Here is a 23,886-nt window from a genome sequence, read left to right as displayed (position 1 = left end):
CATTGTTGATTAATAAGCGGCGGTTTGGCCTCTGCTACATTGATGTCGTCGGCAATTTTCTTGCTTGTGAAAACTGGGCGTAGATCGCTGTTTATTTTCTTGGTAACTTATCCTCGCTTTCTAGTTTCTCCTCGATCGCACACATGAATGTGTTCGCCATGAGTGGCCCAAGGGGTGACCCCATCGCTACTCCATCAATTTGTTAAAAATTGATGGAGAAATTGATGGAGTAGCGATGGGGTCACCCCTTGGGCCACTCATGGCGAACACATTCATGTGTGCGATCGAGGAGAAACTAGAAAGCGAGGATAAGTTACCATCGTTTTATAAGAGATACGTGGATGACACTTTAGCCGCGGTTAAAGATATTCCAACTGCCACAGCTTTCCTGTCAACATTAAACGAGGCACACCCAGCAATCAGCTTCACGATGGAAGTTGCAAACAACAACAAACTACCTTTCATTGGAATGGAGCTCATAAAGATCGGAAAACAGCTGAAAACAGGTGTCTACAGGAAAGCAACAAACAAGGGCCTTCTTCTCCACTATCAAAGTCATGTTGATGCTCGCTAGAAACGATCCCTTCTGATGACTATGTTAAACCGTGCCCACCGTCTCTCGTCCTCACCAGATCTATTTGCTGAAGAATGTGAAACCTTGAGAGGGATCTTCTTGAAACTAAAGTACCCAGAGAAGCTCGTTAATTCCACCATAACTCCATTCACCGAGTCGCGAAGTCAACAGCAAGTTCGCGATGTTCAAGCAAATGCACCCGTTCGGATTATTCTGCCATTCAAAGACCAAAGATCAGCAGACGTTGTACGAAGACAGCTGTCCGATCTTGGCAAGAAAATAAACAGCGATCTACGCCCAGTTTTCACAAGCAAGAAAATTGCCGACGACATCAATGTAGCAGAGGCCAAACCGCCGCTTATAAATCAACAATGTGTTGTTTACAAATTTAAATGTGTTTCGTGTGATGCGGATTATGTAGGCTACACTCGCCGACACCTTTTCCAACGCATTGATGAACATAAGCACTCAGCTATTGGAAACCACCTGCGTGACGCCCACAACCAGAGTAACAAAGATCTTAACAAGCAATTTACAATCTTGAAGAAATGTCGCGGGAAATTCGAATGCTTGATCTTCGAAATGCTCTTTATCCAGGAGTTAAAACCTAAACTGAACACTCAATCTGACTCCATTAAAGCAAAACTATTTAGCTCGTAATTAACACTCTATACAATTCACATTGTATAGTCTTTAATCTTATGCAACGAGATTTTCACACGCACTCTTAATATATATTGAACTCATCAGAATCTGACTTTTTTAGAATTTGATAATGATGAACCGCGATTCATCGAAACGTCATTTATTTTCGCTGATTTTTATTCTAAATTGTATAACGAAAGCCTCCGTTATTAGAATCAATTTTTTCGAATAGATATTCATGATATTTGAAGAGGTTCTCATAACAATAATAACAATTAAAACAATAAACTTTATTTCACATTGTATAATTTTACTTGTATTTTCACCTCCTCAATTAGCATCGCTATTCGATGCTGGAGGCGAAGACAAAATGATATTACCACAGAGATAACATGTATAACAATAATTGAAAATAGTCCATATGCCAACTTTTGCTAAAGAACACCCCCGTAGGTATAATACGCGAAAACTTCTATTTATGAAGTTGGAAAAAATTAAATTAAAGTTCTGCTATGCGTGCAGCTTTTCCTTTGAACAATTTACTCAATTAACTGAAGTAATCCTCAAAGAAAAGGGTGGGAGGGTAATTAAATCGCAATTTGCAATCTTATGGGAAATTTTAAAAGGCTAAAACTAATAAACTATTTTCAAATGAGCTATAGTGTTCAAGGATAATCAACAGTCTCTTGAGGATCTTGCGTTGGAAGTGTAAAGGTGTGCCTAACGTTTTGTTTGAAATAACTCGCTGTTTGTGAGCTGAAATTCAAATCCTCGTGTTATAACACACTGCATTTCACAACTATTTTAATTTGGTTTCACAAATTTACTGTCGCTTTCTTTGTAGATCGCATTCAGTGATTATCCTTGTTTGCCATATAATCCAAAAAGGGTGCGTTATTCCAAAAGTCATTCAAATATTTAACTAGTCTTTACCTTTTACTCTTTCACATATTTTTGCAAGCGCAAATGTTTAAAATCTAAACTGTAATCGTATATAAACTTTCTTTTTATTTTAGGTGTGTATTTCTTTCATCGCCTGCATCAATATCGCTGTGAGTTTTAACGCCAACGCCACAATGGAAATATATCAAAAGATCCAATTTGGGAAGTGCCCAAATCAAATAGAACCGAAAAGAAACGAGTACTTTCGGCTTTAATCATGTCAATCATAATATTAATGTAATACATGCCAGAAGCTTAAGGTTTCTCAAGTTATTCACTACAATCTTTGTTACCTACGACTTATAGAAAGTAACTTCTCGGTGGCATTCGTGGCAATGAACCTGAACAAAACATCAAACTGGCCTATAATCAGTTAGCCATTTTTATACTCGCCACCTTTAGTGATCCTCACTTCTGGTCATTGCTGAGTACTACAAACTCAAACCAAAATCATGAAATCTGTAACTTTTACAAAAAGCTTGTTTATACCTAATAGATTTTATGGAACTAATGTTACCGAACTGTATAAATTTAAACAACGGCAAAGAAATTAGACTTCGGATTTTAGTTTTTACAAAAGAAAAGTATATTTGTAATAAATATGTATTTTTTTAAACAATCCATCAAATAAATAACTGAAATGACATGAAGAACTACTGCAAGAACTGTTAAGAACTGAAGGGTTGCCTTAGTTTTATTAATGCGGGCGTGCCCGACAAGTTTTTCGCCGTCAACAGAAGGTCTAAATTGTCCTAGCGATGACGACGTGAGAGTTTATTGTTATTTATCTTATTTTTAACCCTAGAGAAAATAATGTTTTCATTTACAAAACAATAATACCACATAGAGGGTATGGTCACAAGAGGCTGTCTTAGAATTTCAAAGGTTGTTTTTTCTTTTCTTTTGCAATTCTAAAGAATTGTTTTGTAAAGATATTTCGCAGAGTGAGTAAGGTTTTCACGAGCCCCCGCTATGTATCTGATCGTGATTATTTTTCAAAATAAGGCACACATGCATACGTGTGGTAGTTACATTGATTTTAAAAGTGAATTTGATTAAAAACATAATTTGTATCATACCTACCAACAGCTTGAAAGGACTGTGTCACGGATTTTTCAAGATTTTTAAACTGCCAAAATTTATATTTGTCGTTTGTTTTATTTAGAATGCTATATAAGAGCACTGAAACTATTAAAGAGCATCTTTGGCTGCGGATGGCACGGATGGAAACGGATTGCAATTTAAAAAAGTTCGGCTAATGTTTTCAAGTTGTTTCCGTGTGTGTTCAAAATATCGATATTTATAGCCGTAGCTTGATTTCTTTCAGCATATTTAAGTTATTCCTTTAGATGCTCAAAGATAATGTTTATTTACGGTTAAGTTGCCTACCACTAATTTCAGAACAGTTTAGACCAAAATCTGCGAAATCCCTGTGACACAGTCCCTGCTGAATGGTTTTTATTGTTTGTCGAAACGACATAATGAAATAAAAACAATTTATGAGTGCACGCAATGTCTTATTCACTTTATGGCCTCCCTAAATGCATTTGGAAAAAATATTTAGTTCTGAATAAAGGATTTTAACGTGAGAAACAGCACGCTTTCTGAAGGGTTTTATAACTATTTTTTCTGGTCGAGAAAATGTATTATTTTCTTTCCCTAGCGAACTAATTTAATTTAAATACAACAGTCATCATATTCAAACAAAGATTATGATCTCTAAATAACTACCCATCAATTATTAGAATAAAAATCATTTGTAATTAAAGTACCCACACGCACTCCGGAACTGTGAAAGTAAATACCCATCCAATTTTTAATAAGATCAGCAAAAATATTTGCAACTGCAAGATCAGCACCGTATCATAAATTTGAATTAATAAAGCTTACAGCTCAAAACAACCAATCAGGGGTTGTAAAATTATATTTTTTGAAGTAGTTTCCATTTATTCCAGTGTCAAATCCACAAATCCAAAAGACCTAAAGAGCTTTCGCTTCGTAGAGATCGACGTCTGTTTTTTTTAAAAGGACAAGTGAAAATGGCAAACGTTGCAGAGCAAGAAGACCGCCACTCTGTATCCTTTTTGCTTCGCAATTTTTTGGGGTACACTACAATGCATGGAGCGGGAAGAATTGTAGCATCTCGCCAGTGGACCAGGAAAATCTTCTGGATTATTTCAATAATGGCTACGCTGGCTGTTTTAACATGGCAGGTGCACACTCTGTACAGACTTTACCAGAATCGACCGCTCTCTACTCATGTAGCAATAGAGCATGACACGGTAATGAGCGAATGAATTTCCTTTTTACCCTTTTTCTTTAGGGGATTTTACTCTGCAACCATGGAACATATTTTAAACGCATATTTTGTCGGAATTGTTTTGTGTGTGTATGGGTGTCTGCTCGTCTTTCTAGCTCTTTTTGTTATTGTTTTCTTAAAATTTTGACCAGAAGGAGTTTCACGATAAACACCAATTCATTAGCATTATGTCAACATGAAAATTGGCTTCCAAGCAAAAATCTAAGTATGGTCAAAGAAGATCATCCTTTCTCTTCCCGGTTATTAATCGTTTGGAAGCTATTTGTCTTCGATAGCGGACACCTCCATAAAACGGATCCTCTTCCCTGTCTTTTTGATGTCAGTATTAAAGGGGTTCGTTTGTAATTACATCCTAAAGCTTTTTACCAGTCAGCAATCAGCAAATGCCTCAACAATGCCAGAGGCAAAAGAACAAAAGATGTAGCCTTACATGTTTTAAAATTTTGTATCAACAGTAGGTATTGTTTTTTAAATCATCTCTATTAAAGCGTCATAGAACTAATAGAAAGTGGCACTACAAAAACACATGAGACTAAACAATTGCTAATATGCCTTATTTTGTCTTCAGAGTTTATTTTTCCCTGCAATAACAATTTGTGGCATGAATGCTTTGAGAGCCGATGAAGTGGAAAGGTTCTTTTCAGAATCACTGAGACGTGAGATTGAGGAAAGATCTACAATGAACTGTAAGTTTAGATATCCCTTACAAAATCGACACCAGTACAAATGCCAATACATATGTTAAATGTTATAGTTGCAAAAGGTTGTCTCAGTATGTCAAATCCCACTTTGTGGATCTTTTTGGGAATGCTATTATGCTAGTACATTTGTTATGTTTCACAATACACCGCGCCCAATAGGCCATTTCCGAGTTACCCTTTGCCTCTGTCCCAAATCGAGTCTACGTGCGAAACCATTCAAATGAAAATGAGTTTGATTTGCATGAAAATGGACCTTTAGGTGAAACTCATTTTCATATGAATGTTTTCGCACGTAGACTCGTTTTAAAACAGAGGCAAAGGGTAACTCGGAAATGACCTATTTAATTTTCAGCATCGTCTGGTCGTGAAGGGCCTCAATCGAGTACGGATCCGCTGGAGGAGTTAACAGAAGAAGATGAAGAAGAAGAATATCAAGGAGAAGAAGATGGAGGACAAGGTTTAGATGGAGAAGAAGGCGAGAATGTAGGAGAAGGAGGCGATGAAGGAATGGAATCAGAGGAACAGACGGAAGGAGAGTTTAAAGACAGAGAATACCTGAGGGCAATAATTGCGCAGCAAGATGCTAGCTTGCTGAGACAAATAGGCCATCAGTTTGAAGACTTTGTTGTTTATTGTACCTTTCGAGGAGCGTATTGCGCGTAAGTAAAGTTATTTTTACAATCAATTGTAATACTAATGATGATTCATAACTGTCTTTTGGTGGTTCAAAAAATTTCCAGTTGCAGTAAATGTATTGACACCAATAACAAAATATTTTAAAATTTACTTATATTACAGCAATGTAAAAAACAAAATCAGTCATTTCATTACCACTTCGGTAATACATCTAAATTCAGTAATACAGCAGCCAGGTTAATGTGGGAATGTTAGTGTGATCCGTGTTCCACCGTATTATATCGTTTAATCGACAATAACTGCTATCTTTATTTTTCCATCCAGGAATTATTCCAGTGCTTTCTGGAGCCATTTCTGGCATTTTGCATACGGGAACTGCTACGTTTTCAATGGAGGAACTACAGAAAAAGGAAAGAATACCAAGATATTGAAATCAAATGAGCCGGGTCCATCTTATGGTTAGTCATTATTTTATGTGGTGTGATCATTTTGAAAGAAAAATTAAGACGCTCAAAGAATAGGCAAAAAACTGAACGAAAAATTTCAGCTGGTGTAACATTCAGGGTTTGATTTTTGGTTTGGGTTCAATGATTAGAGTGGGTTACTAAAACATGCTTTTGACAGCTATTTCTAAACCAGCAACATGTATTTCATCTCCAGCTTATTTTGTTTATTGTCTTTTGGTGCCAAGCCTGAGTTGTCCAACAATACCATATTGACGCGACCCGAGAAGGTTAACGCTGGTTAAACAGCTCTCCGTGTCAAGGACAACTGTTTGACCTTCTCGATCCCCGTACCGAATCTTGTGCATTCTTTCCTTTTCTTTTCTTTGGCAACATTGCAAAATTTCTTCCTCATCCTTTTCAGGATTAAGTCTTGAACTAAACATTGAACAAGATCAATACATTGGAGCTTTGACACAAAGCACAGGAGTAAGAATTGACATCTCAGACCAAGGAGAAATGCCCTTTCCTCTCGACAAGGGTCTGAGCCTTGCGCCAGGATATGAAACATCCATTGGAATGCGAAAGGTTGGTCTTTTTTAGAGTTTAACGGGTTTCCAAATGGGTTAGAGGCTTTAGTTCTACGATACAATTCAAAATCTTATAAATTTATCTACAGCTATAAACGTATAAAATTAACATTGCTTTTTAAAATAAATTAGATAGGCTGTCATCATGGGTAATACATAGTTCTAAATCATTTGAAATTAGTCCAACTTCTGCAAACTAATCGGTAACTGTTGTAAAACAGTCTCTTCTTTTGGTCTGGGATTTGTAATTCGGTAACGTGTTATTCTTCCTCTTCAAATTTGACTTATATTGGACGCAATTCCTTTGAGTTGTAACTCTTTAATGTTGTCTCTATCGTCGAAAAATATTTTTCGAGTAAACAGCATTAGACGTCTTCACGTCTCACTCGACCTCACTTCCGGCAAAATTTCTCGCATTAAATTTTCCCGTCATTATTCATTAGATTTCCACAGAACGTTTTACATATAAAGGATCATCATGAAAAACTTCATATTAAAGCGAAACTAATAACTATGTAATATTTGTGATGTTTTATTCTACAAGGTTGTCATCAATCGAAGGGATCCGTTTTCAAGAAATACGTGCGTGAATCATTCTACATCCGATGAGACCAACATATACAATCAGACGATGACAGTTAACTATTCAACAACTGTAAGTGTATTGGTTGTATATTTTAAGACTGAGGTGCTCGGTCACATTTGGTCACATGTTTTTCTAACTGGCATTTTTTTGTTTTAACTTGAAGCTAATGTCTTCTATTAGATACATTTCAAGTCTACTTGAATAAACATAAATTTTTTACAGTGTGCGTAGTTCCTTGTCCCCGGGTAAAATTATCTACTGTCAAATGGAAAACCTTAGGAAGGTTGTTTCGTTTCGTTTTCCGTAAGTGTAAAAAAGCACGTTAAAAAAGTATTAAAAATTATATTTTATTTAGCTAGTACAAACCGTAAAAGTCAAAACCCAGAGAAGAGAATCGTTCATACTTCCGTTGTAATTAGAAAATTACCACATTATAAAAAACACGCTAGCAACGGAAATACTTTGTGAAGTTGAAGTATTTTATATATTTTCTTAACATACAAAAATTAAATTAATTATAACAAAACAACTGCTGTATACTTGTAATGTACTATTTCTTTTTGGGTGTCCAGATAGCTCTGATCTTCATACGGCAACGTTAGGAGACTTTTTAATCTTACTTTTAACAATAAAAAAAGTTTGCCCAGAAATAAAGCTTTCATTTAAGGCAAGTGGGAAAAGCATTTTCCCATACATTCTCTCATATGAATTCTGAGCGACGTTCTCACAGCTTGCAAGGCAATTAACGAGGCGGTAGTCAGCGGAAGCCTCTAAGGCGCACGAGCAGATCCTCTCATTCTTTACTTGCCAAAACAATGGCCGTTTTCACACTAGAGACGGACTAATCGGCTAAACGGACAAATCGTCTGAGACGGACAAGTCCTCTTAGTCCGACAAGTCCGTCGATTTAGCCGTCTAGGAAGACAATTTATCGAGGACGACTTTGTCGTCTAGACGGACAAGTCATCTAAAAGCCGTCTTAAATTCTCACTAGACAAACAAATGGTCTGGGTTTTTTAACTTTAAAGGGAGGTGGCACTAGCAAAAAGCGTATTGGTTTGTGGGAAATCAAAATGGCGGCAACCACGACCTGTTCGCGAGAGCGTTAAATGTGATAAGAAAAAAATATATATCGCCAAGTGTATTCAAATGACACTAGATATCGAGTTAGGGCCCTTACTTTAGAAACGGTGGCTATAAAAAAAACTGTAAACGCGAGAGTGTCTTTGGGACGCTTCGTGACAAGTTCAAAGCCAGTATGAGCGCTGAAGGTTTAGATAATTCTGCTTTCTGAGTAGACCAGTTAGACGGAAGCACGCTTTTACCTGATTGCAGCTTTTTTCCACATGCAATTTAGCCAAGCCGGAGGCAGCCAATGCTGGTGTCAGGCCCTTTTCCTTTTAAAATCGTCTGTTTGTCCGTCTTGATATGAATTAAAGACGACCAAATCAAGACGACATTTTCGTCTTGTTTTCAAACTAGACGAACAAATTGTCAGACGACTTGTCCGTCTAGACGATTTGTCCGTCTTTTAGTGTGAAAACGACCAATGTCAACAACAACTGACAACAACATGGTAGCCAGTGGGAGAGCTCGGTTACTTTTTTTATAGCAGTAAAAGCAGCGAAAATGTCTCCAGAAAGGTTCTTGTTGTCAATATATGCATGTGGTGTTTGTTTTTTTCACAAACCACTACAGAAATGGAAATGAAAACGTGGCGATCGATTTTTCCCGTGCCGGTCAGATCGAGCTATTGTTTCGAGGTTGTTGGTTGACTTGGTCGTTCTTTGTTTTACGTCATTTTTGATCCCCACGTGCGTTGAAGCGTTAAAAAGTAACGCGACTTTACAAAATTTCGCGTTTTTATATCTATACGACGATGACGAAATTTTGGGATAAAAACGTTAACAGTGCACTTACATTTGTAAAGTTGTCACATAGTTGTGACCCCTTTACAATTACTGAATCCACGGCATCGTCATCGTCCAAAAACTGCTGTTCGGTCCCAGACCTCGTTTCTATCCCCTCTCCCCCTGAGTTAAACCTATATTGAATAAAAACAAACCGATGACCTTCTTCAGAGTAAATTAGTTCTGTCTTTATCCACTTTTCCTTGCAGGCATGCAAGAAATCTTGTTGGGCTTCAAATCAACTCAAATCGTGTGGATGCATGGAATATAAATTTCCAAGATCGGCGGACACCCCACTCTGTGACATTGTAAATAAAACAACTGGTAAGCATTATTTAAACGACCTTCGCATTGAATGTATTTGCTCTTTTTTCTCAGAGCTGAACGCGATCGGGATATCTTAGTTACAGATCCAGCAATTGGATCGGTTCCGGGATTGAGGGGTGTTTCTATTTTAATTATATAGCCGTCAGTAAATCCTATATTGTCAGCACAGCTATTTTTCCTTAATTTCTGGGAACTGTCCAATTTGGGATTAAATTTGGATAGTTTCAATTAGGATTTTTTGGTAAAATTCACAATCTGTCCAATTTAAGATAAATTGGACAGTTTCGTCTCGGCCAATCAAATCGAAGAAAACACAACATGTGATGGATATTAGCCAATTAGCACAAAGCATAGCGTCAGCGCTGTAAACTGGTCGCATTGTGAGTCGACAATGGCGGAATTTTATGGAGCAAGTTTGCTACGTTTTTCTATTCCTTTTGAGCTTTTCAGCAATAGAAACAACAAAGAGAAATTTTCTACGTTGTCAGAAGAGGAGCTTGCTACACTAAGAAGCAAAAACCAAGAGCAAAACACCTCCAATAGTACAAAACTTGGGTAAACGTAAATGCAGCGAAGCGAAGCAAGAAATCTGTCAGATATTCATCGCCATGAGGCATGAGCTAGATGCAATTCTTTGTCGTTTTTTGCTGAAATTCGAAAAGAAAAGACGGCGATGAAATACGAACGAGATAGTGGAAAGGAGTATGTCAGATTCAAGAAGTTGTAAAGCTCTTCGGACACTTTGTTTACGACTTTCATTGATTGATGCAGTGTTTTCACTCACTTTGTAGCAAGCTTCGCAAACTCAGGTGAATAAAATTGCACTGTTTTGTTTAAGTTTTATTTGTGAAGACAATGCTCTGAGTGAGTTGCATGTGCTGTGTTATGCCTACTATTGTTGAATGTTTTTCCCGTTCTGGACATAAGTTTATTGTTTATGCTGGATTGACTGACTACAAGCTATATAATTAATATGTAACCGGGCTACATGCTTGTCCAATTTTGGAAATAATTAGATTCAAAAAATTCCTCTGACAGCCAAATTGGACTCGGCCTACGGCCTCGTCCAATTTTGGCTGCCCTCGGAATTTTTTTCATCAAATTATTTCCAAATTGGACAGCATGTAGTCCAATTACGTATACTAATTCGAATTTAAGAGTAATGACTGTGCAAAATTCGTTTAATCCCGCATGCAAAGAGGATTTGTAAGAATTTGGAATTTTGGTAACAGAACCTCGCAATTATCAACCAACTCCTGACCTTTTTTCACGTCAGTGGACAAACAAGCAGACTAGTGGAATTATAGCAACACTAAGAAGCAACTCCAATAGCCATTTACGGAACTAATTGACCATTTGAGCACAATTTAACTTCCTATTGCAGAAAAGTGCCTCAAAAAAGTAAAGGATCGGTTTACGAATGGAAAATTGAGCTGTTCCAATTCATGTCCACCACCCTGCAGGTATATTTATATAGTCTAGCCTATATATAGTCTAGTCTAGTCTAGTCTGGTCTGGTCTAGTCTAGACTGGTCTAGTCTAGCCTAGTCTATTATAATGTAGTATAAACGTCTGTCGGACAAAGTACAGGGATTAAGTCACATAGTCAAATCAGGATAGGCACATGAATCATAACTGCATCGCGCAGTCCAGTAGCTCAGAGGTAGAGCATCCGACTAGATCACGGAGGGTCATGGGTTCAAATCCCATCTGGAACTGGGAATTTTTTTCCGAGTTTTTCAGTAAATGAAAAATGTATCATGCAATATTTCTTCGATAAGTGAGACTCACTTAATGTTAAGACAGCACGAGAAAAAAGGCAAACAACTTGGAGGAAAGTCTCTCAGCCAACATGGAAACCATCCCGCGACAAATAAAATCGTGATTAGGATATAATAGATGCTGACAAGAGAGCTTTTGTTTATCTTGAAATTTCTTGCAGAGAAAGCACCTTCAAGCTTACCACGTCTTATTCCCTTTGGCCCACCAAGACTTATGAGGTCAGTGTGATTGAAAGCTATTTCACAGTCAGTGTTGTAATATATTCATTACAATACATTAAGTACCGTTATGATTCGATTTAGCGCCCGGGACGCTTATTTACTTTTGGAACCTTAAGGGAGGGCGCTTATTCGAGACAGGGCGCTTATTTATTTTTTGTGAAACAACCAAATGTTCAAAACAAAACTTTAATATATTTTAAAATAACTAGCAATAACATAAACTGGAACAGAAACAAATTGTTGAAAATTCAGTTACTTTTACAAGAATTGTTCATTTTAGTAGTAAATATCTACATGTACGGTACGGTGAATGTTCATGAGTCAATCGACGTCGACGACTTCAGTAAGGTCAGTTATCCACAATAGGAGCGCTTTTAAGAATAAGGGCGCGTTTAAGAATGGGGGCGCTTATTGGAATAGGGGCGCTTTTTAAGAAAAACACATTCGAAGGGAGCGCTTATTCGGAAGGGGGCGTTTAATCGAATCATCACGGTAAGCATAAATGTTTACGCGGGCTTTCTGAAACCACGTAGGCTACTTCTTTTGGCAGTTGCAAAAACAAAAAATTTATGTTAATTAACAAAGATCTGAATTAAAGAAATGTGTAAAAAGTAAAAATCGTAATCATATTCGAACGACTTAATCTGAAATGTGGAATTTCTGCTTCTCAAACCCCTTTTCAGTTTCCCAAGAACTTTCTCTCTTTTTGTGTTGTTTTAAATTCTGCACCTGGTTTTAACTAATTAAACCTATCGTTGCTTTAACTTTACTTCTGACTACCTTTCATTTTAAAGTGCTATTTTCAACGATTGTAATTTTTGTTTGGTTTTGCTCAGTCTGGTTAGAATTTGACCATGAAATTATCACACGCAACCAGAAGGCATACCACAATCGAACGAATAGAGAAAATTTGCTTGGTTAGGCCATCCCCTTTTTTTCGTTTATCGTCGTATGTGTTTTCTGATTTTGGGTCGGCCGGTCGGAATTAAAAAACAAAACACAAAAAAAAGTGGATAAGGAGTCTGGAACAAGGAGGCCCGGTACCTCAGCATAATATCTGTGGAGCCTGGAAACAAGAAGATATGGTTACAAAGTCAACATGGCGGCAATTGAGGAAGGAAAAATCGACGTCGTGTTTTAACTCAAACAAGAACAGCGTAAAAAGGATGAACCATTATTTAAAATAATGTGCCATTGCCTTCATAACCTTCTGTATAACATTTTTTGGTGAAAACGCGAAAATCTGGGTCGGTCGGACGACGCTAAACAGAGAAAAAAGGGGATGGCCTTAAGCACGCAAACAAATTTTTTTTTGAAGCGCGAATATTTCAGCAGTCTTAATTGGCATATCGAACTATCTATTCTCTATTATATAGGAAGGCAAACAAAAACAGTTCAACAGGAAAGCAAACTTTTAATTTCAACTTTTTGCCTGTCACACAGAAGATGAACTCTAATAAAAACACGATTTTAAGTTTATACAAAAATCGTTCTACTTTGCTTTTGTTTTGGGCGGTTTGATGGTCGGCCCGGTGTTACTCGCTGGGGCGGCACCTGAATGGCCTGAGAAAAATCAACATTATAATCTGATTGGTTGGAACGAATCGAATGATCAACTAAGAATCAATGGAGTTGAACTGTCATTTAAAGCAAGTGTTTTGTTATGACAATAAAATATACCTTATTCTCGCTATTGGACTAGAACTAGCTTGCAATGGAGGCTAATGCGGGAGAATATCATTAAAATGAGCGTCATGTCATTATCATTTGAAAAGATTTCCCGCATTGGCCTCCATTGCAAGCTAGTCCAGTACAATTCCGAGAATACCAATACGGTCTATTGGTTTATAAAGATGTTTCGCCGTTTCACTTTCCGTTTAATAATCAATAACTATTTTATTCTCCTATATCCTTTTCCTTATGACTACCAGGATTATTACAAAATGGAACTGGCTAAACGGACCAAAGAAGTAGATGGAAATGATAACTTCAGGTAATGTCTAAAAAATGAGAACAGGAATACAGTGTAATTCTGGCTATCATGTGCAAATAGTCGAGCCTCTTTATTACCGACACCAAAAAGGTAGAGCTGAGTGTCCATATCATAGGGATACAAATTGAAGAGGCAGAGGGCCGCTCCATTAAGCATGCCACACAAACTCATTTAACTTACCCTGTAAGTGAATTCGAACTTTTATCCGAAACAAGTAAATTCCTAGGAAGATATAAAAATCAATTACAGCACAGCACTGGGGAGTGTGGGAGGCGAGGTGGCCTAATGGTTAGCGCGCTAAACTCTGAGTCGAACAGCCCAGGTTCGAGGCCTGACCGGGGTGCTGCGTTGCGTTCTTGGGCAAGACACTTTACTCTCACAGTGCCTCTCGAATTTACTGCTGGGGGGTAACCCTGCGATGGACTAGCATCCCATCCAGGGGGGGGGGGGGATAAGCTCCGGCTGTATGGGCCACTTGGCTCGGACACAGACTTAACCTTTTTAATGGCAACCGAAGAAAACGGAAGAAATAAACGAAATAGAAGAACAAACAATGAAAAAGACGGCTTACCAAATGCTGGAAGAACGAGGTTCAGGGAACCAAACAAAACACACGCACTAAACGATGGTCAACAATCTACTGACGTGAACAAATAATTATGGAAAATTTAACATGAAATATGCAGAACGAAATTTTCACGTTATTATTAAGAAGGAACAAAAGGAAAAAGCCGAAACACAGATTACATGAAGTCTGGTTTGTGTGGGACCGACTGAATTGTCCCCAATATAAAGTATCCGCATTATGGTGGTGTCGAATCCGTAAGGATCACCGAAATAACAAATCGGAAGTGATATGTCAGGTTCATTTAGTAGTAGATGGTTTCCATGAGTTCAACAACAACAACAACAACAACAAGCTTTATTTGCATGACTGTAAATTTGTTACAATATTGCAAAAGCGTAAACTTATTTAGTAATAATAATAATGATAATAATAATAATGAGTCGAACCCAAGAAAACTAACAAGGTAGCCTTCGTTGTGTTCTAGAGCCAACGTTCTCAAGGTGGACATATTTTTCGAAGAGCTAAATTATGAGGTTATTTCAGAGGAGCTGTCGTATGAGGCAAGTGGTACATTTTATTCCTGGGTCCGTAGTAGAAACGATGCTTTTAAAATTTGGTTTATCTAATAAATAGAGTGGCTTTGGTCAAAACTGTTCTGGCACAAATCCCTTAGTAAAACTAGTTCATTAAAACAGCCTAGTGTCGAAAAAGGCCATGTTTTCATAGGATATATATACCTGATATATTGGCAGGGTTGGTTTGTTGTTGACGGTTCTTGTTTTTTTTTGTGTTCTACTGGAAAACGTTTTAAAACAAATCAAACAAAAGCGCTCATGCGTGAAATGTTTGACCTCCAAAAATAAATTATAAGTTAACTTCTGTGCACTTTAAAACTATATTGCAGCTTCGTCTCTCCGCGCTAAGTTGTTAAAGAAAATGTAACAATTCCAACAGTAGGTGTTTTAGAAAAAACAAAACAAAACAAGAATGCCGTACATAACCCCTAAATAACATTAAGAAAGGACGAGATACCTCTCCTCCCTTGGCAAAAATGGGAAACGTATGCTAGGAGTGCTTAGAAATATTATTAAAACAGTTAGACGTTTAGTTTGTAGATGTCTCAACGACAAACATTTAAGCTCTCAGACATCTACAAGACACTAATCATGATTAAGGGGTTATCACAAAAAACGTCCGACTGTTTTAACCTTATTTTAAAGCACTCTTAAAATTCGTTTCACCGTTTATTTCAATTAAGTTAAAGTTACGTAGCAAAATCTATTTTGTGACATATACCACACTTATTGCCTTTCTTATTCTGATTAATTTTCTTATTTAATTGCAGCTACCCAACTTTATGTCTGACCTTGGAGGATCATTGGGTCTCTGGATAGGAGTGTCTGTTTTGACAGTTGCAGAGATTTTTGAGTTACTTGTACTCACATGTCTCGCCCTGGGATGGAAACTGAAGAAGGGAATGAACGCCAAGTCATCCACTATTGCTGTTGAAAAGTTTGCCGAGTAGCAGTTTGTGCCTTTTTGGCAAATAACTACCGTAAAGTGTCTGTAAATAGCAAACCCCGAAAGTAGCGAGTCCAAACCCTGATAATAAGGCTGGGCCGTGATTTTTTTTCTCATTAGAAAATTACTAAAAGAAGCGTCTCCAAAGCTAACGTCCTCGTAAAAAATTTCCTTTGTTAAAAAAGTCACTTTGATTTTTGTTTGAAACTAACTTGCAAAAAGAAGATACTATATAAAGTACTTTTCTTTGGTTAGGTTGCTTATTCCAGGAATGGGGCTTTATTGACCAAAAACCCTCCGCAACACTCTTATTTATCGAGGTTTACTGTCGATTGCCATTTACATGACGAAAAGAACTCGCTTCTTCATTAAATACTTTTCTGACATATTTATTCACTTGGTAAATATAGTGACAAGGGAATACTAGTAAACAGTATAAAGTCACAATGGTGCAATTTGATGACATGCACTGTACACTATATCCAAAATCATCTCTTATTGGTTTACACAGCTCTATCTTCAACATAACAGGACTGAGTAGAAACTAATCGGATCTGATCATAGAGCAGTTTTCACTTGAGTGTCGAAAGTAAATTGCGTTTGCTTTGGTTTTGCATTACTACGCATAGTGATTGGCTTAAAAATCTCGCGCCACTTTCTCAGCCAATCAGGAGTAAAAACAAAACCAATCGCGACTCGCTCGCGCACGCTTTCCCGCGCTTCGTGCTAGATACATGTATTTGCTTCGAGTTTTGATTGGTTCACTGGATTGTCTGCGTCCTTTGTGATTGGCCAGAGTAATTACTTTGGTTTTGGTTTTACGACACTCAATTGAAAACTGCTCTATAAAACACTTACGTACAAATACAAAGTACTCGAATCAAGAGTCCCATTGCTGAGCACAATATAAGAAAGGTGGCACATATACCGGGGTACTGAGGGGCACTGTTGGAATAAACACTTTTGTAATTATTATAGCAAAACCATTGCAACGGTGATTTTGGAATGCTTTATTCCCTAATCGTTTTCCTTTACAATTAAAATCATAACCATATACACAATAACCAGAACTGTAAACTAAAAATGTATCTAGATTGTTTTCACAAGAAAAATTAGGGGGAGTTGAAGGAGGTGCCTGGTTTAAAATCTTCAGCAGGTGAGTCGTTTTGTCGACGGAAGCGGCATCCAAAATGAAGCCGGAAGTGTTATTTATAGAAAGATAAATCGGAGTATGTAAAAATGTCCCCTTCAAAATGGGACCCGAGGCCGGAATTGCTATTTATAGAGAAATAAATCAGAGTATGTTAAATTTCCCCTTAATTTTTCTCTCTGAAATTCGATTTTTCCGAAGTCCCACAGTAGATTGTATCGATGATATAATTTTAAATTCCATGTACATATAAATAAACATTTAAATAAAACACTATAAAAACAAAACTTTTTTGTTTTTGTTTTTGTTTGTTTTTTCCATTCTGAGCGCCGTATAAGGCACCCAATGTTCCCCCTCCCCTATAAAAGATATGATTTTTAATTTGGATAAATATTTCGAGCTAATTCCACGAAATACAGCATAATAAAATTCGCCAATTCTGTTCAAGTTTACTAATACAAAATACAGTAAACTCTTTCTAAGACGGACACCGTTGGGACTGGCTCTAACTGTCCGTCTAAGAGAAGTGTCCATCTTATAGGGAATTTCGTTACGTAAAATGACTGGAAGGGGGATAAGATATAACGTCATCACGGTCTGTGTGCTGTGGTGCGGAGTGGCCTGGTTAGTGTGTTGGTGAGTGGGGGTGTCTTCACGACTCTGGGTTGGTTTTGAACCTGAATGCAAATTTTTCACATGGATATTGTCAATCTATCTAGCCGGGTTGGAAGCGGTTTTCGTGTAGACGCTAACAGAAGATTGACTGAAGAAAAGTTATCGGTTGGGATGATTCAACCCGGGATCGTGTAACTGAGATGCCCTAAGTAATCGAGTAACAGTAACTCCAAGTAAATGAACAGTTTTCCGATTCCTTACCGTCAAGGAGTAAGTCGTGTTGAACATTTTAGTGTACACGTTATATTTATCCGTTGAAGTTTCTTTTGAACATCGGTAGGTGCCCCCAGGATCTGCTCGTTTTATCAAAATCTATAACATAATGCAACACTAATTAATTTTTAACCCTCGGACGTTTTTTCCAAATTTTGAAAAAACGATTTACTCTACAATGCTGAAACTTTCAGTAGCTGTTCATTCATCCTTTGCGGAAATTTTGATATGTCAAAAATGTGTTCATGGTATTTGACGTTGCCATGGCAACGTCATAAATGCAAGCAGGTCTTGCCAAAAATCGTCATTTTTACCATTTTTCTTAATTTTTCCAGTTTTTTAACACAGAAGTGCAAAATGTGTTTATTTTTACATTCCGTAAGCCTTCTGGCTTGATTTTGCATCAATTTCCGTTATTTTTAGACTTTCTAAGAAAATGTTGAAATCCAAGATGGCGGATCCAGGATGGCGGCTCTAATGACGTCACAGCCAATTAAAATTATGTCATCTTTTAGAGTAAGTTAAGGGCTTTCTTCTCAGTTCAAAATAATTTCGCTACGCCTTAATATAACGAAAACTCCGGGGAGGGGTTCCATCCACCCCCACCCCCCCCCCCTTGTACGATGGTGGGGGTGTGAGTTTGCTTGTACGTCCGAGGGTTAAACAAACTGGTAGAGATGTTCAAAAGGTTTACTCAAAAAAATATATCAATCGATACCCTCCACGGGCCTTTTTTAACTATATATACCCTCTTAAGGCCAATCATTGTGGCATATCCTGGAGCGGGACTCATTCCTTTCTCTAGAGGAAATGGCATCTCTCCCTGATCGGAGATGTCTATTCTGATTCCTGCTTCTTCAGTCAGCTCTCCAAAGTATTCATCTTGTTCAATATTCAGCTCTATGGCTAACCCTTAAGACACCAATTAAAAATATAACAATTAGATGAAGTTTTACTTCGTTCCTCTGTTATTGACAAGGCCTAATTAATTTTTGTCGTTATATAAAGAAGTTACACTGGCGAAGCCAATTGCATGACTCAGCTAGGCTTGCAAACAATACATTTTAGCTGAACCTAATGATGATGCAAAGGAACGCTGGATTACATGTGCGTGTTGAATGCCGTATTGATGATGATCAGTTGTTAGTTTTTCATCAGCTAGAAGCTTCTTTCATCAAGTTAATAATAATAAAAATAGTATAGCGATGATGGTGATGATGATGTTGATGTTGATGACGATGTTGATGATGTTGATGTTGACGTTGATGTTGATGATGACGATGACGATGACGATGACGATGACGATGACGATGACGATGACGATGACGATGACGATGACGATGATGATGATGATGATGATGATGATGACGACGACGACGACGACGACGACGATGATGATGATGATGATGATGATGATGATTAAAATTAATAACGCACCTTTTCCATTCAAATATGATCAAAATATGAGATTTAATTTGAAGTTTGGCTTCTTTTACCATGTGACAGTCCGGGCTTGCTCGATTTGAGAACGCGCGGCTTGGTTCCGTTGGCCAGTTTTCTACCACTGTTAAAGATGAAACAGTTTCCAAACTTGTAATGCCAGAACTTAGTCCAGAACCACGATCTTTCGTTTCTGTAAACAAACGTAATTTTCAGCTTATTAGAGTACTAGTGCATTGTTGCCTTCAAGATATTAATTGTAGAAGGGTTGTTACGATTTTTGCAATAATAATTATTTTTCGATAATTTTCCAAAACTCACACAAAATCAAGTGATGTTTCCACAGTTGAATAATTAACAAGCGGTCTATAAAAAAGAGCACATGTTCACAAAAAGACAGACGATCAACACTATCAAAGCGAAAGAGGTAAAAAAAGTAAAAAACATAAACCATTTCTTAACGAAACTAGTTAATATAATATTTGTATGAAAGATTCATTTATTTTTTTTACACCTACCGACAGGAGCGTCCATTGAAAGTACAAGACTTTACCATGTCCTCGAACTGATGACCCATCGTAGAAAGATATTCGTTATCTTCTGCTGCTAAGTATGCCAAGATCTCCTCTTTTTTTGAAATATTCCGCGTCGTACCGCCCGTCATAGGACTCAGAGCTTGCTTCTGATAAATAATCGAAATCACCTTGAAAAAATACACAACAAAAAAATGATAAAACAAGCGGGGGACTTACAAGGGTACTATTTTTTCTTCGATTCAATTTGCATGCGAGTGTTTTCCACAGTACAACACTCGTTTACGGGAGCAGGAATAGTACAGTGGTGAGCGCGCTCACCTCCCGCCAAAGTGGCTCAAGTTCGAATCCTGACCCGGCGTAAATTTGGGTCAAGTTTGTTGTTGGTTCTCGTCCCTGCTCCGAGGGTTTTTTCCCTGGTTCCCTCCCTCCAAAAGAGTCATCATTCAAATTTCCAATTTGATCTTCGATGTACGTACCCTTTCTAATGAGCTCCTGGGAGCCCTCCGTGTAACGTGGGTAAATGGGTACCTTTTACTTTTTTCTTGCATTTGCAAATGTTTCTTTACATGTGTTACAAGAACTACATTTCTGTTCCATACATTTCAACGCAGTGGTCACCTCATTATTATTGAGGGGGAGCAGGGGTGGCACAGTGGTGAGAGCGCTCGCCACCCACCAATGTGGCCCGGGTTCGATTCCGGCCCGGTGCCATATGTGGGTTTGTTGTTGGTTTTCGTCCTTGCTCCGAGGGTTTTTCTTCGGGTTCTCCGGTTTTCCTCCCTCCACAAAATCCAACACTTCCAAATTCCAATTCGATCTGGAATCAGTGGGATCAAGAAGAGCCACCTTGTGGAAGATCCCACTGTAAATTCCCATTTATTTTATTATTATTTATTATTTTATTATTGCAAATGTAAAGAAAACTGTCAATGTGCCACTTCAGTGGACATGCGCGCATCTTATACAAAGTACTAATACAGACGAAACTTAAAATTTTAGGAAAGTATAAACATGTTTAAGAATCCCAGCTGTCAGGACTCTCTTCAGTGGGCTATAAAAATATGACGTTGACTATACGTTTCAACTGATTTTTCGCAAGCAGGTTAAAAAAAACCAATAGTTTACTTCACTCGATCCATGCATTTTTATCCTGTAACAATTATAAAACATAAAACTATAAAAAAAAAATATAAAACCTCTAATGTTGATTTTATGTCTTTATACGCTGAAAACTGAAAATGCCAATCGAATAACCGACCGATCTCAGGAGCATTTATGGTCATATATATTTAGAATATAAAGACATCTTCCTTAACTAAATGCTTACTTCTGTTGTATATAAACGAACTTTTAATCATGTTAACATTGCAGATAGTGACTTCTGGAAAAAACAAGCTCTGTAGAACAGAAATAAACAAAATATCAATTCCAGTAGTACAGACAAATAAAGCTATTTGGACTCCATTTTTTCATGAAATATATCAAAAACGAGAGAAATGTTTCATTATAGTACAATTCCAAACATCGAGAAGAAAATTGAAATACGACGCGCAGCGGATTAGTTTTGACGAACTTTGAGGTGTTTGGAAATTTGATGAAACACTCTCTCGAGTATTTGATATCTCTTCTCAATCGAAACTAAAGCTATATATACTACATAGGGAGAAAACGAAGAAATAGAATCGTAAAAAAATATATGTTAATTTAAATCGCATATTCAGGGACCACCGAAGTTTTAATTCCCTTTGTTTTAATTTCATGAGTTTGAGAAAAATTAAAAAGAAGAAAATACTCATGTTCAGGTTGATATCCCAATCACTGGTCAATCGAGGTTTAATTTGGCGTTCTTTGAAAGTTTGTCTACGAACCTTCCTCGGTGATGGAAATAAAAAAGAGTAGGAGAGAAAAAAATAGATGGAGTAAGGCAAAAAAGAAAGAAAATGTCCGGTATGGATAAAGAATCAAGGAATTTGAACATACACGGAATTCAGTGGAAAACAGATTTCTCGAGCTCTCGATTTTTTCGAACCATTTTTTTGTCTCCACTGGAGGTTTTTAAAATCCCTACATTAACACGTTTGAAAGTTTATCTGGAAGGTGGTTCATTTTTTTGGTTAAGGACAGTAAAACAGGTTGACATAACATCATGCTGACATAAATCTTACCGTGCTTGATTCCATTGTTATTAGAGTGGCAAGGGGTCGACTTTGATATTTACAAAGCAGGAGAGATACTTCAAATGAAAGCATCCCTACTGCTACCACGAAAAGAAAACTCCAGCTAACCGTTCTTGCCCGGTTTTTCACTGGCACGATTCGTCCCAATCCATGGGCGGACGTATCATTGCAAAATTCTTCGACGATTGAGCAAGCAGACTTATTGTTACTCATTTTTTCGTTCTGCATATCCATAACAAATTCTTTTAGATTGCTCTGATTTCACTAGGAGAAAAAACAACAAATATATTACTTCTTTGAAGTTAACATTGCTTTTTGTAAACTAAGCTCTTAAACGTAACGGGGGTTTATGTGATCTACATAGCTACAGCTATGATATAAAGACTATATAATCATTAAATATAAAAGAATTGACTAAAATAAGTGACACTGTCAAATGTGAGGTCAGACCTGCAATAATGTGATTTTATGGCAGTTTATAGGTATATGTGTTGAGAAACATAAAATTGTTTTGCGAACTAGACCACAGATAAGAAGTGTTATTAAGGTAAAGTCTGCTTCGAGCCTAGTGGCCCATACAGGCCGGAGCTTATCCCGGTTTCCGTAGCATTAAGCGACTAGGAGTATTGCTACGTACACCTGGGTAGAGAGAGGCACTGTGAGAGTAAAGTGTCTTGCCCAAGAACACAACGCAGCGCCCCGGCCAAGCCTCGAACCCGGGCCGTTCGACTCGGAGGCGAGCGCGCTAACCATTAGGCCACCGCGCCTCCCCAAGAAGTGTTGTTGCTGGGTTAAAACTCTGAACCAGACTTCCCTATTCATCGTGATAAATAGTCGGAAAATTTAAAGGTCCGTTTCAGAATTTGCCCATTGTGATATGCAGAAAGTGCAGGTGCTACAGTAAGTTACAAAACGTTCGCACAGACTAAGTGAAAGTGATTTTTTTTGTCATCAGCATGCAGTTTCGTTGAAGACTTTTCATGCACAGGAAAGAACTGGTGACTTCCAGACATGGTTGAGTTGATCGAAACTCGACATAAAAAAACTTCTACGCCTAAGAGCTATGGAGAAAACATCCTCACGTTCTGTTGTCACTATTTTTCTCAATTAGCATTTTGCATGTCTACTTATTATTCAACTTTTAACGCTTTGTACATCATTTAACTGAAGATGACAGAGGTTTCTGTTGACACATGTTTTCTCACATTTTCACGTTCTGTTGTCACTATTTTTTTTGATAAAATATTCTTCGCAAAAAATTGATGGAACGCAATTTCATAGAGAATGGCGTATCTCAATTAAAATTTAATTTGTTATCGGTTAGGAATTTTTTTATAGAACATCGTTAAAGCATCTTCTTTCCCAAGTCTTTGCCTAACAGTTCTTTTTCGCAAAAAGTGAACTGAATTCTATAAATAACCTTATTCTGCACTTTACCTTTCGATGTTTTTCGGATCTCTGCAGTCAGCGAAGATCACCTGCGCCAGATTAAGCACTTCAATATTAGTGAGGTGATCAAGATATATTGTCCAATACTAAACCTTATAATGAAGTTACATGGTATTTACCTGTTTGTGGTCATAGTTTGAGGTAAACTCGTTGAAGAAACGAACAACATTGTGTTATGCACTGTGCCCAAATATAAATTACTTTTATAATGGTAGCAAGACCACTTTAGTGCCTTTGGTGAATATTTGGAAAAATCACAAAGAACGAATAAACAATCTTGAATAGGCCACTGTCAGTGACATATGTTGCTTCCCAGCTTATAACACGCAAAACTTGCCTATTTTAAAGAAACCATCCCTGTTTTCTTCTTAAAGAAATCTTCAATAGTTTAGATACTTAGCACTTGAAATAAACCTCAGTCAAAAAGCACGATGTATATTTTACCTTTTTTTTTTTTAATAATAACGTATTTTTAATTAAATTTATA

The 23,886-nt window shown here is 37.4% G+C and overlaps 2 protein-coding genes and 1 pseudogene across 2 annotated transcripts; 2 read left to right on the top strand and 1 right to left on the bottom strand.

The window, feature by feature from the left end:
• Positions 1 to 235: 235 nt before the first annotated feature.
• Positions 236 to 1,234, top strand: LOC144644412 (uncharacterized; annotated as a pseudogene).
• A 2,916-nt stretch (positions 1,235 to 4,150) lies between these two features.
• Positions 4,151 to 17,190, top strand: LOC144656304 (epithelial sodium channel subunit alpha-like). Its single transcript, XM_078516567.1, has 12 exons — positions 4,151 to 4,443; positions 5,050 to 5,167; positions 5,535 to 5,841; positions 6,143 to 6,276; positions 6,686 to 6,849; positions 7,396 to 7,506; positions 9,557 to 9,671; positions 11,059 to 11,137; positions 11,617 to 11,674; positions 13,609 to 13,670; positions 14,723 to 14,798; positions 15,584 to 17,190. The coding sequence occupies exons 1-12, from the start codon at positions 4,201 to 4,203 to the stop codon at positions 15,761 to 15,763; spliced, it is 1,647 nt and encodes a 548-aa protein (XP_078372693.1). The 5' UTR covers positions 4,151 to 4,200; the 3' UTR covers positions 15,764 to 17,190.
• Positions 16,755 to 23,572, bottom strand: LOC144627932 (acid-sensing ion channel 2-like). Its single transcript, XM_078485991.1, has 8 exons — positions 23,519 to 23,572; positions 23,388 to 23,428; positions 21,939 to 22,214; positions 21,101 to 21,170; positions 19,756 to 19,940; positions 19,294 to 19,430; positions 18,546 to 18,709; positions 16,755 to 17,896 (listed from the first exon to the last, which is right to left on the bottom strand). Exons 5-8 carry the CDS (start codon positions 19,899 to 19,901, stop codon positions 17,684 to 17,686), a joined length of 660 nt encoding a protein of 219 aa, XP_078342117.1. The 5' UTR covers positions 19,902 to 19,940; positions 21,101 to 21,170; positions 21,939 to 22,214; positions 23,388 to 23,428; positions 23,519 to 23,572; the 3' UTR covers positions 16,755 to 17,683.
• Between the last annotated feature and the right edge of the window lie 314 nt (positions 23,573 to 23,886).

Source organism: Oculina patagonica, chromosome 1, assembly GCF_052425735.1.
Source record: "Oculina patagonica isolate OP01 chromosome 1, crgOcupat, whole genome shotgun sequence".
Lineage (NCBI taxonomy): Eukaryota > Metazoa > Cnidaria > Anthozoa > Scleractinia > Oculinidae > Oculina > Oculina patagonica.
Note: the sequence above shows the minus strand (reverse complement) of the source record. Positions and strands in the feature narration are given on the sequence as shown.

Excerpts from the sequence above, each read along its gene's own strand:
- LOC144656304 (XM_078516567.1), top strand. The coding sequence starts at position 4,201 with ATGGCAAACGTTGCAGAGCAAGAAGACCGCCACTCTGTATCCTTTTTG. Across the intron at positions 11,675-13,608 it reads GGCCCACCAAGACTTATGAG|GATTATTACAAAATGGAACT; the intron begins GTCAGTGTGATT and ends TATGACTACCAG. Across the intron at positions 13,671-14,722 it reads GATGGAAATGATAACTTCAG|AGCCAACGTTCTCAAGGTGG; the intron begins GTAATGTCTAAA and ends GTTGTGTTCTAG.
- LOC144627932 (XM_078485991.1), bottom strand. The coding sequence starts at position 19,901 with ATGACGGGCGGTACGACGCGGAATATTTCAAAAAAAGAGGAGATCTTG. Across the intron at positions 19,431-19,755 it reads TTCAATGGACGCTCCTGTCG|AAACGAAAGATCGTGGTTCT; the intron begins GTAGGTGTAAAA and ends GTTTGTTTACAG. Across the intron at positions 17,897-18,545 it reads CAATGATTGGCCTTAAGAGG|ATTTTGATAAAACGAGCAGA; the intron begins GTATATATAGTT and ends ATTATGTTATAG.